This window comes from Tauraco erythrolophus, chromosome Z, assembly GCF_009769465.1.
Source record: "Tauraco erythrolophus isolate bTauEry1 chromosome Z, bTauEry1.pri, whole genome shotgun sequence".
In the NCBI taxonomy this organism is placed as follows: domain Eukaryota; kingdom Metazoa; phylum Chordata; class Aves; order Musophagiformes; family Musophagidae; genus Tauraco; species Tauraco erythrolophus.
This window is the reverse complement of record NC_141496.1, coordinates 84,945,518-84,958,249: the sequence shown is the minus strand read 5'-3', so window position 1 is coordinate 84,958,249 and position 12,732 is coordinate 84,945,518. Positions and strand designations below refer to the sequence as shown.

General features: G+C 40.0%; 1 protein-coding gene across 2 annotated transcripts in view; it reads right to left on the bottom strand.

The window, feature by feature from the left end:
• Positions 1 to 9,772: 9,772 nt before the first annotated feature.
• The window catches only part of PCSK5 (proprotein convertase subtilisin/kexin type 5), a 256,122-nt gene continuing 253,162 nt past the window's right edge, over positions 9,773 to 12,732 (bottom strand). The window contains exons 35-37 of one of the 2 annotated variants that reach the window (XM_086629996.1): positions 12,418 to 12,533; positions 10,735 to 10,921; positions 9,773 to 10,176 (exon numbers count right to left, since the gene is read on the bottom strand). In XM_086629996.1, the coding sequence (XP_086486122.1) occupies positions 9,773 to 10,176; positions 10,735 to 10,921; positions 12,418 to 12,533 (707 nt within the window). The remainder of the gene's footprint in view (positions 10,177 to 10,734; positions 10,922 to 12,417; positions 12,534 to 12,732) is intronic. The other variant, XM_086629997.1, reaches the window with a different exon arrangement.

Below are 12,732 nucleotides of genomic sequence, written 5' to 3'. Positions count from 1 at the left end.
TATTTTTTGCCAGTGATTTCGTGCCTGTTGTGGAAATTGTAGTGCCTTAAGCTGGTCATCTTAGTAACACAATTCTGTAACTGCTAAGTAATGCTACTATCCAAAATTCATTTCATCATTTGGTTTTAAAACCAATATGCCTGAGGATAAAGAACAGTAGCAAAGAAAAACTTGAGAAACTTAGCTTGCTCACAACTCTCACCTGAAATGTGAAGTATGTATACAGTAAAGTAATAAACTTCCCTTTGTGTGTTTGCCTTCAAGTTAGAGAAAATGTAATTGCATTCATTTAGCTGAATGTTCTAATCTCTGTGCATTATTTAATATCAAATATTGTAAATTGATTTTTAAGTTCAATGCATAATTCCTAGCACAGTATAAACTTTATGAAGGGTTCTATTTTTGTATTAACATGCAAATAACTATTTTATCTTGTGACACTGCACCTTTAATAAAATAATGTAATTGAGAAAGTAGTCATCCTGCTTATCACAGGTTTTCTGATTGATTGTATTATATATGATTCAAATAATCTGTGCATATTCCTTAGTGTATGCTGAAAGAGGTGCTGCAGAGTTATAGAATCATAGAATCTTAGAAAATCATGGAACGGTTTGGGTTGGAAGGGATCTCAAAGATCATCTAGTTCCAACCCCCCTGCCATGGGCAGGGACACTTTCCACTAGATCACCTTGCTCAAAGCCTTATCCAACCTGGCTTTGAGCACTTCCAGGGATGGGGCATCCACAACTTCTCTGGGCAACCTGTTCCAGTGCCTCACCACTCTCAGCATAAAAAATTTCTTCCTTATATCTAATCTAAATCTGCCCTCTTTCAGTTTAAATTTGTTGCCCCTTATCTTATCACTACATGCCCTTGCAAAAAGTCCCTCTCCAGCTTTCTTGTAGGCCCCCTTTAGGTACTGAAAGGCTGCTAGAAGTTTTCCCTGGAGCCTCCTTGAACAACCCCAATTCTGTCAGCCTGTCTTCATAGGGGAGGTGCTCCAGCCCTCTGAGTTCTTTTATTATGGTACTTAAATTTCTTTCAGGGGGAGCTGAATTGTTGTTGCTTATAAACTTGATGCTACGTTATTTGCATTCTAGGTGTTGTGGTTTAGCCCAGCAGCAGCTGTGTCACCATACAAGCTCGCTCACTTCTCCCCTTCCATGAGGTGGAGAGGAGAAAAACAACAAAAGGGCTGAAGGTCGAGATAAGAACAGGGACAGATCATCCACTGACCACGGCCCTGGGCAAAATGGACTTGGTTTGGGGTCCAAGTTAGTGATTAACTCACAGAGGATAACAACAAACAAAGCCAGATGTTAAAAACACCTTCCCCCCACCCCTCCCTTCTTCCCAACTCTACCTCCTCCCCCAGCGGTGTAGAGGACAGGGAGTGGGGGTGTTGCAGGTCAGTTCATCCCATGTTGTTACTGCCACTCCTTTTCTTAAAGGAGGAGGAATCCTTACACTCTTTTTCCCTGCTCCAATGGATCGCCTCGTCACGGAACAGTCCACAGACTTCTCCAATGTGAGTCCTTCCTGCAGGATGCAATTCTTACCCATCAGATTGCTCCAGCATGGGCTTCTTCTCCACGAAGTCACAGCTTCTTAGGGAGCTGCCACCTGCTCCAGCGTGGGGTTCTCCATGGGCTTCAAATGCCTCTCTGCCTCGTTGCCAGCCTCCAGCAGCTCACAGAGACCATTCTCCATGATCTCCTTCAGGCACAGGCATCTCTGCTGCAGCATGGGCTTCTCCACAGGCTGTGGGTGGGTCTCTGCTCCACCGTTTCTCACCACAGGTGGCAGAGGGGCCGCTGCCATCTCATCACGGGCTGCGGGGAACTCTCAGCTCCAGCACACCTACCCCCGCTCCATCTGCACTGATCTCATGTCTGTGTGGCTCTTTCTCTCCGGTCTCAGTCCTCTCTCTGCTGCAGCCATGCCGGGCGTGACAAACCTCCTCAGTCCCAGCAGGATGAGCTCTGCCCAACTGGCACCCCAGGAGCGGGGCACTTTGGAGCTCTCCAAGCTGCACCACTGCAGCCATCTCCAGTCAGGTAGTGGTGGACCAGTGTGGGCAGTTCCTTTGTCCCGTCTTAAATATGGCATTCGCAGAGGCGCTGATGGGCTCAGCTTCTGCCTGAGAGGATGGGGAGTCCAACATGGCCAGAGGTGATCTGGCCAGTTTTGGAGCTGGGGAAGCTTTTCACAGCTACTTACAGGGGCCATTTCCGCAGCCCCTCCCATGCAACCAAAACCCCATCACGTAAACCCAGCACACAGATGTTTGAAGTTCTTTATTTGTAAGGCAATATGAGAAGAGGCATAAAGGTCACTGAAATTGTTGGAGTTCAAGCAATATAAGTATTTCCACAGTTTTAAATACTTTTGTACCTGTGGTGCATTTCAGTCAACTGTCTCCTTCTGAAGTCCATTACTGTTCTGAAATGGAGTTTCTTGACAACGTGAGAATAACAGTGCAAGAATTTTTTTCAAATGTGTATAGGTGATAGTGTTCTTATTTGGACAGCTGTGGCATAAACTATCTGTTGTTGTAATAGCCTAAAGAACCTGTGCTTAGCAGATGTTAAAATGCAGCGTGCCTTCGTGTTTACAAGATGTATAGGCACAATGTGCACAGACAAATAGTCTGCAATAGTTATTCGTACAGGCTTCTTGTACAGCTAGCTATATTTTGAATTTGGAGTCCTAGAAACAGAATGGAACTATATTCAGTTGGTATCCTTTTTACTTTAGAACAGATTCCCTATGTATACAACAGAATGTTCTCAAAATCTAATCAATTAAAAATTCCTTTTTTTTTAAAATATATATACTTACATACTTATAAAATTGGAATAGTTATCATGTTAAAATTGCTACTAATGTGAATATATTTTATTTTCAATAACTTTTACATTTGTTGGGCATGGAGACTATCATAGTTTTCCAAATGAATACAATGAATTAGAATGCTGGAAAGGAAAGTGTCATCAGGAGCATTTCTACTAGTGTGAAGTCTAGTTTACTGGAAACTCCATGGATGAATGAGTAATGAAAGAGGTGCGAGAGGAAGGAAGGGAAAAAACAAAAACTTTGAGATGGAAAAAAGCTTGAGAAGCAAGAAGGCGAGAGAAATGTGCCAAAGATAACAAGTGTGAAGTCTAGTTTACTGATATTTTTGCAACCTCATTTGCCACATCTGTGTTGAGAGGTTGTACTGAGCCAAAGGAGATTAAAGTTCTTAGTCCTTTGACTAGTTGCAGATGTGTATCTGATAACTGTGGCTAAATGTAATAATCACAAAGCTGCAGTAGGTGAACTTTGAAAGTTTGCTTCAGAAGACTTTGTGCTATTTTGATATCTTTGATTCCTTGATATTTTGATAACTTTGGTATCCTTTCTAAATTGCTGCGTGGAGATAATAGTTGGTATCCTTTTTAATTCTGATTCTACTTCTGACTTCTAGCAATTCTTGGAAATAGCTTATTAAGTTTCTAGTCTGTGAGAATCACTGTTTTGATGTATAACAGTAAGTTATTGCCAGTGTTGCTGTTCAGTAAGTTTTGTGTCTCTGGAGGCTTCTGACAATGACCTGGTTCCTAAGGTGCTTTCTTTTGTCATGCCTGGCACAGTTAGGTGTCTCAGTCCTATGCAAAGCTTTGTAACAGTGATCACCTAAAACTTTAATTAAAATTTGTCTGAAAACCAGTTCCACTTGGGCAATTTTTGTGCTTTATTTAGGATTTAGGGGAGCTAAGTCCTCAGAATTCTGTAACCTGGAAATAGATTTGTCTATGCCCTTTCTTTCAAAATTTAAAACTGCTTTGTTCTTTTAGAAGTCAGGTGGAAAGTGTTGCATCCTGTTCTTCTGTTCTGGTTCAATTGTTTAAACATTCATCTGGGTCAGGGTGAAGGTCTAGCTGCTACAGCTGAAAATGAATCAAACCTGTATCTTGAAATACATTAACCTGGCTCAGGCCTCTTGGGGAAAGTTTCTCTTATACTGTCATGCTGTTTTTATGTAGACCTTTATACAACCTCTATGTCGCATCCCTAAAGTTGAATCAGGAAAAAATGTAATATAGTGTGGTGTTGTGGGTATGTCAGAAAGATTGCTTTAGGTGCAGTGGACTCTTCAGTGTACTTTGATATTTGTCATGGATCATGCTGTTGTTCTAAAAGCACAGTGTCCACACTGGAGGCATGGGTTTAAAAGCCAAATCCTCAAGCATGTATGTTCTTCAGGTTTCTCTTTAACACTCAAGCCCTATAATTTCCAAGGATTCAGATGTTCTACTGGTTTTCATTTTGGAACTGAAGTGATATGAAAAAAAAAATCAAATTGCCTTCAAATTTATTTTATAATAAATAGTGTCTATACAGGGCTATAATTTTCCCCCTAATTTTCTTATATTTTTTTGAAGGGAGAAGACATAAGAGAAATTATGAACAGAAGGTCCTAGTTGCTGGTGTGATGGTTAGAGAACTTGCATTATCTGTTGCTCAAGGGGAATATTTGGATAGATTTGTGGCCTACTTCGGTTTTTAAGGGGACTAGAACTTTATAAACATTGCTGACAAAGACAGTTAATATACAATTAATTGCATGACTTAAGGTACGGGCTTTATGTAATGGTCATCTTCTGTAGTGACTGAGAATTTAATTTTGCTTTCTTTTTTGTGGCTTAGAGTAGTAAAGTGCTTTATCTTTTTTTAGTTTGTTCTGAGGCTATGATTAGCTTGTTTTTCCATAGTGCTAAGATTGGTCAGTGAAAGAAGGTAGAATTCAGTGCAATGAATACAGTAAGATTTATATTCAGTTGTTTTTTTTTTTTTTCCACTAATGAGGAGATACTTAAGTGACAAAATTAGGTATTTCAATCAAAAAAAAAGAACTGGGAAATGAAGATGATGCTAGGTGACAAGATGGAGGAGATAGGATACAGAAAAATAATTGGATGAGGATTTTAGACATGGCATTCAGTGAGCAATGATGAAGGAACACAAGGAAGAAAATGGAGCAAGAACCATTTAACGTAATGTTTGTTAGGTAAGTGTAGCACCTGAACTCTTCCTGAAAAGTAAAATGTTCTTATCTAGATGCTAAATAGACAATATAAATGAGGAAAAGTAAAAGAATACTTATTTCCCTTTTTACTGTTCAATTAAGTGTGTAAATATACCTGCAAAGTCATGCAAAGAGATAATTAGTGCATCTGGTTTTTGTTTGTTAGGGTCTGAGAAGAGATCTCCCTCCAGTGCAAACCTAAATCTAAAAAGGGATGATGGAGGGGAATCTTAATTACTTCCTGCCTTATAACATATCTTTTCCAAGGGAAAGATTGTCCTTTATCATGTTAACAATTAATACAATCACAAGAGATATGTTAAAATCAGCCAACATGCGTTAGGCAACTTCCTATATATTTCTGAGCAGTAGGAAACAACCAATAAAGTTGGTGCCTATGGAAAGGAGAACAGAAGTTACATGTGCTGCCTATGTCTCCTATTAATTTTTCGTCTAAACACCTATAAATGTATCTAGTTCATTGTATGTCTATGTACATTCAGAATCTTTAGTCAGCTGTTGTTTGATATGACAGCTTATTATTGTCATATATATATACTAATCAGGAAAAAAAAAAGAGTGGAAAAACTTCAAAAACTTCTTAAAGTCTTTCTGTTCAGAAGTGCTTTTGAGCCCTGATCAGATTATCTGTCTGTTCCTCATTGGGATGCATGTCTGGTTACTCAAAGTTCAGGCTTGAAACCACACATACACATAAGAGGTTAAGGGAGATGAAAAATTGATAGTTAGTTCTGGTCTACTCTGAAAAATATTCTTCTGTCTCCCTCCTGCCCCACCCCAACAGGGACTCAAATGAATATAAGTGACCTAGGTAAAATAGTGACTTATTATGGATAATCAGAATTTTTCTATTAGTAACTTTTCAAGTGGGAAAATTTATTGCTAGGAAAACCTTTTTTAATGAAAAAATATATATTTCTCTCAAAACACACTATTTTTAATGAGAAAACCAAATGCCTCAAAATACCCATTTGAAAGGCTTCTGTGGTAAACTGTGCAATTAAGTTTATTGTATTTTCATTCATATCTCTGGTTTGAAATTTCAGCCTTAGTCCTCTGCCAGAAGTCCTGCAATTGTTATACAAGACCCAGAGGCAAATTTGTGGTATACTGTGGAAACGGAGCTTGCAGAGGAAACAGTCTTGGGCCTCGAGACACTTGAAATGTAACTCCTACAGTCTACTTACCTCCACTTCTTTTCTAGCAAAACTTCAGGGCAGAGTCACCAAAGAGAAAACTTTTCCTTATTTACGTACGCTCTGTGGAAAGAGAGGGTAAAGAACACTGGTAACCTACACTTTCCTTTGGAATCAATGACTGGATTATGTGAGAGGTAAGTGGGGTAAAACTGTGTAGGAGATGTGATTTTTACGAGATCTTTTTGAAAGATCTTTCCTACTGAAAGGGTAACGAGAGAGAGTTCCCCAGGAGAAGGATAGAGAGAATAGAAGAAATTGGTGAAGACTGAAGGACTTTGGAAATGCCATGGACTAATGAAAGTAGCAGCAAAAGAGGTGCAGGGGGAAGGAAGTGCCTTGAGATGGAAAAAAGCTTGAGAAGCAAGAGAGTGAGAGAAATTTGCCATAGGCAACAAGAATTTGGGTTGATTAAAAGAAAATTAATTAGGGAGCCGTGGAATGGAAGAGATCCCATAGCAGCTTTGTTTTTGAAAGACGTTAGTTTCCTTTGGGACGTCTTTCTCACTGTGGTGGGTGGAGGAGAAGGCAGGAGAAAAGAGAATTGGCTTTGTGGCAAGTAAGGATTTGTGGAATTGGACAACTGTGGAATTTCTGTGTTGAATTTCTCTAGCTTTTTTTCAGGACAGAGTGTAAAGGGCTTAGACCCTAGAAGTCTATAAAATTACCCAGAAAAGCAGGATTTCCTCTGTGCGCTGTGTTCTCAGTATATATTTTCACTGGCTTCCTTGGTTGTACTCTGTTTTCCATGAAGTTTCCTTAGAAGTCTGAGTGACTTATGAATGATTTCCTCTTGTGCCAATTAATTGTTAAACTTTATTTTTCTTGGTCTCCCTGTGGACTCTTAGCAGGGAGTTTTAATTGTGAACACTGTAAAAGTGATATGGCTCTCTGGGTCACTGTTTGGGTCTCTTTCACCACTAATTTGAAACTTTCATTTTAAAAAAAGCCTAAAACCTTGCATGTGATTCTTTTCCTCATATCATATCCTTCTAACTTTATTCGTCATTTATTTACTGCTTCCCTAAGAAGACTGATTCACCTTCAAGGCAATGATCTGCCTTTTTGTAAGACATGCAGCTTACCACCTTACCCATGCAGCATAAAATCACACATGTTGCTGCATGAATGCTGCCACCTCTGAAGAACAGGGTTATCATTTGAGCAGTCATTTGAATCCCTCCCAAAAACCACTGCTTATTTGGGAAGAGGGAATTTACCAGCACTGCTTCTCTCCTAACAAGTGGTGTCTCAGCTCTGCCTGCGCAGCTTTAGCACTACAAGGAAGTCTCCTTCTGCTTTTGACATCCAGGATCCCTGACTGCATGTGACAAGCTCTGAAAGCTAGAAGGAAAAGACTGCAGAGCAGAAGGAATCAGATGTGAAAGAATATGCAGCTGATAAATCAAAACGTGGTTGAATTTATGTGTCCAAGCCACAACAATAAGCTCTGAAAAAAATTGGCATTTGATCAGAATTTTGAGTTGGTTTCTTTGTGTGTGTGTGTTTTTTTTAGTGGTTTTATTTGTTTGTTTGTTTGTTTTCTCCATTTTTTGTTTGTTTGTTTTTTGGGATGTGTACTTAGAAATGCAAGTTTATTCCAGTCTGACTTGTACAAATTTAAAAAAAATTCTTTTAAAGAACATCTTTTCGAAAATGAGTGCTTGTTTGCGTTTTTTGTTGGCATTTTTTTACCATTTCATAAAATGATGACGAAGTTCGTCTGAGAGCCCATAAACAAAACGCTCATTACATCCATCACAGTGCTCAAGCATAGCTGGGATTAAACCTTTGAAAAGGGAGGAGAGGTTTCAGGTCAAAGAAAATTCTTGCAGTTCTGTTAAAAGCCATTAGCAGCAATAATAAAGCATATTGTTAATCCAAACAAGTTTAGGAGAGCGGGCAAACACAGTCTCTTTGTTTCTGTACAACCTTTCAAACTGATTTTTCCCTCTTCTTTCCCTCTTCTTTTTATTGTTCAGAACTTCAGAGCAGAACTTGAATTAAAGTGACAGATAACATGCATCTTTCTGGAGTACCTTGTTATTGTGGAACTTTTGATAAATATAAGTCCTTGTTCTGACTTTTGTGAAGTCACATGACTTTTAATTCCTCTCCTTTACTGAAGTGCTGTGATTAAAAGGCTAAAATTCAAAGTAGAAGCAATAAACCTCTCCATAAAACTTCTTTAAACTTACAGATGGAAGTATCCTGAAGTCCTTAGGAATACTTAATACAAAAAATTCCACTGAGGCATTGAGCCATAAAAATTAGGTATTTTCACACAATTCCTTTGTAAACATTAAATCTAGTTAATTGATTTGCAGTTCTAGAGCGGATTCTTGCTGGAAATCTAAAGGAACTCTGAGAGTGAATAAAACTTGACAAATAACAGCATTTTCGAGACAATTAATTTTGTGCAAAGAATTTATTCTTTCACAACAAAGGGCCATAAAGAGCATCCTTTTCTTTAGTGTGATAAATTACTTTTCTGTAATAATAATAATAACAATAAAAAATCACATTGCTGTATTCCTTTAAGTTAAATTACCAAATAAGTGCTAATTATCCCCTTTGCCACTGTCTGAACATCCTGAGCCATTTACAACAGAAATGGAAAAGCTGCTTGAATAAACGTTCTGTGTTTAAATCACTTCCTTGTAGCCTGAGAAGGGAGTTAAAAAGACAAAAGTAGTCTTGTTTCATGGGCGTGCTTATAGGCCATATTTCCCTTTGCAGTAAATGCAGAAGTTTATGTGTGCGATGAAAGATTATTTGACAAACACCACAATAAAGATTAATCAGTGGTTGATATAGGAAGTATTTTAGTTACGTTTCGTATAAACTGTGAATACAATATAGTTACCTGGAGTAGAGTCACAATCAGAAATCTTAAAACATCTTGCCAGAGATGCACAATTTTACTGGGAAGCATGCTAGAAGATTACAAGGAGGGATGTGTTGGCTTTGAGGAACACAAACGCGCCAGATGATACCAATGAAGAAAATCTGGGTAAAGTCTGCAAACTTGTCTAATTCTATTATGAATTGCTGAGTAACTATAATCATAAAGTGGTAAACTACTGGCACCCTGTTCCGCTGGTGTTCATCAGGTAGATGAGTACACCCATCTTGTTTATATCTGCACATTTCTAGTAGTGATTGGCAAGGTTCTCAATAAGTGTGTGTGCGTGGTTTGAAGCAGAGTTTGTATTAGTTGTAATGCACACAAATACATAGTGGGAAAGGATTTATTCTCCACACAAATGCACAGAAACATAATCTCTTAACAAGCCTACATCTGGAGTGCTACTTAAAACCTTTAGGAAAAGATGTTTCTAAAAACCATTCTGTTGTCACAATAACTGTTAGCTAAAATCTTGAGCTCAGCATGCTGGGAAGTAACTAAACATACTTAGCTAAATTGCTGTAATTTTATAGGAAAAGCAACAGATCAGGAAATCCATAAATTAGTAAAGAGTTATCTAAATGAATAACTTTCATCATCATATTCAAGCTCATCTTCCTCATCACCCTCCAAAAGTCCATATTTAAATTTGCGGTAGACTGTGCCATCCTTGCCCATATACACGATGTCATCTTCGTCATCGTCATCGTCAGTATCTCGATCTCTATACTCAATCACTTGATCTTCCTGGTAACTGGGACTCTCGTGGTAGTTGCTCACGTAGGAAGGAAAGGTTTTGGAGTGATTTGTCAGCCTCTCATACCCACGTTTATTGACAGCCTGAGTTTTGGCTCGTGATTTTCTCCAGATGAATACAATGGCTCCAACGACAAGAAGAAGCAAAATGCAGGAAATAACAAAGAAGGTAGTTTTGCTTTTGCTCTCAGGTGGTAGGGTGGTCCGTAACACACAGTCATCTACAACAGCAGTTAAAAAACAAAACATTAAATGAGCTTGTGTGAGTGTGTATTTATGGCAGGGGGCTGTTTGTCCTAAAAGACTCAGTACAACATTTAGGCCTGCTTAAGTTTTTAAATGTGTTTGACCTTACTCTTCCAGTACCAAAACTGTCTTCTTGTAGCTGTGATGGTATAAGCACGTAAGCGAGGTTGCTGGGATAGCTACGTGTCTTTATTAGATCAGAAATAATCATGGAGAAGCATGATGAGCTTAAAATGCAGCGTTCCAGATGTCTGTCCGTGGAAGTGAGCACTTCCCCATCACCTGGTTTACGAATCTCCTGGCCGTTTAACACAATGGCTGCGAGTGAAAGAAGGTGCCATCTCCCACACCGGTGGCAACTGCTGCTATTTGTGTGAAGCCCTTCCTATTCTGCTGGTGGAGCAGCAGAAACACGCTGTGTGCCAGCAGCTCAGCACACGTTTTTGCTCCGTTCCCCTTTTGATTTTGAAGCGTCAGCCTAGTCAGCCATGCAGCCCTTCAAGCACCACCTGTGCTCTTCAGCACGGTCCTACCTTGTGTTTCCCTGCAGTCACAGCACTCTGGGGTGCCTGCCAGGTCTGAGTCAGTGCAGCAGGGCAGGCAGCGGCTTTCCTCCAGGTAGAGCTGCATGCTGGCTGGGCAGAGCGTGCAGTTGAGTGGCCCGGGTCCCTTGCACTCCGTGCAAGAGCTGTCACATTTCTCACACTTGGGCTGGTCCTCCTGCAGACACAGAATGCAAGCAACGCATCTATCATTGTGGATTTGGCAGTTCTGTCCTGTCATTCAGTGTCTAGGGGTGGTCATATCTGGGCATCATGGGTGTCAATGGAAAAATGCAGTAGGGAGCAGGAAACCCAAAATTTGTTTCATGTTTCCCACGTTCTCAGAGATCTGCTTGCAGGCAGAGGGAGGAAAGTGTTGCAGGAGCTTAGTTAGAGATCTCACCTAGCTCGACAGCAAGCCAAAATTCATTCAGACTGTAAGCTCTTTGGCCAGAAAGTGTGTTTTTGTTTTGCTACATGCTAGCAGATCTACGGTTCTTTGGCAGTAATGATGGTAACTGGCGTTCAAGAAGTGTGCTCAAGAGTGTCATTAAAAGTAACTGACATGGGAGTAGCAAGATGAAATATTCTGGAAAAAAAAAAAGGCAGCAGAAGGAATAAATTTCCTTTCTAACTTCGGAAGGAGTAGAAATAAGGAATAAAGCTTGCTGGAAATTTTCTAGCAGACTAGGCTCCTGGGAGCCTCTGTGTACAAAGTCTATTGGAGATCATCGTTGTCACATCTGCCTCACGGAATGCTCTGAGCTCAGGTAATTCAAAGCTCCCAGTGTTCACAGTTCCTGGCCTATTGGGAAAAAATTGCTATTTTTCTGCCACGGTACCAGGACCCCATACCCACTGTGAGGATCTGGAAACTCCAGTAGCCTTTCATCAAACTTGCTGTCAGACCTGTAAGGCTGGTTGTTCTGAATTGGGCAAGATAGGAGGGTCATAGCGAGAGGTCTAGTTTCTCAGAATCGAAGCTCTTGCAAAGAACTCTGGATCTCTGTGGTCCCCAGCTCTCAGAATATTTTCTCAGGCTTGCAGTTACAGAGCAGCACTGCTACGGGGATATTGCAGGCCAGAGACTCCAGGGTATGCAGCATCTCAGGCCAGCTGGCTTGCCTTCCTGCTATATTCTTGAATAAACATCTTTGGAAGGCAGTTGGTGTGGAAATCTGGAAGCTGGAGTGCCCAGACTTGTGGCACAGACCCAAACCTAATTGTGGTCCTACTCTACCAAATATACAGCTCTGTTAACTTCAGCCTGTCTCTCCACTAGAGGTTTCTGCCAGCAAAGCTGTCAATCAGGAATGTGATGTAATTTCTTACAGACAAAGCAGCAGAAATCCGTGGGGAAATCTCAGTTATACTGGAAGAAAAAAATTGCTATATTACTAATATAGCTGATATCGTTCACGTAGCTGTGGTATCATCATTGTCAAAGTTGTATGTATTTACATATCTGTATTTACTGGTAGCAGATTACTCTATAGTAGGCAGCCCCAGAAAGAGAAACAATGCTTCCTGTGCCAGGAGAAGAAAAGAAGTAAGCATATTTAAAGATAAGCTGCCTTGAAAACTCAGAGAAGAGTGTTCTGTGTTGTTCGTATTGTGTTCAGAAGTTGAAGTTCAGCATACAAATCACAGGAGAAAATGCCTACAAATAGGTACCTCTTTTCCTGGTGTCTCCTGGACTTTGTATTCACCTACAAAACAGTCTGAGTTACACATGCCACTTAATAAATGGTAGCTCCATACACAAGATGTGCAGCTGAATGCTCCCTTCCCTAGAAGGCAAAGAAAACAACAATATTAAAACAGGAATAATTGTCATCTAACTTCCTTAAAAAATTATACTGACCATGCCGCCAAAGAAAAGGGTATTTGTCTACAGCAAGAATCAGCAGTGAGGAGTCCAGCATAGGGAGGCTGGTATTAGAAAGAACTTGGGCCTAGTCTTGATGTTTTATGTGCCCACAAAGTGTA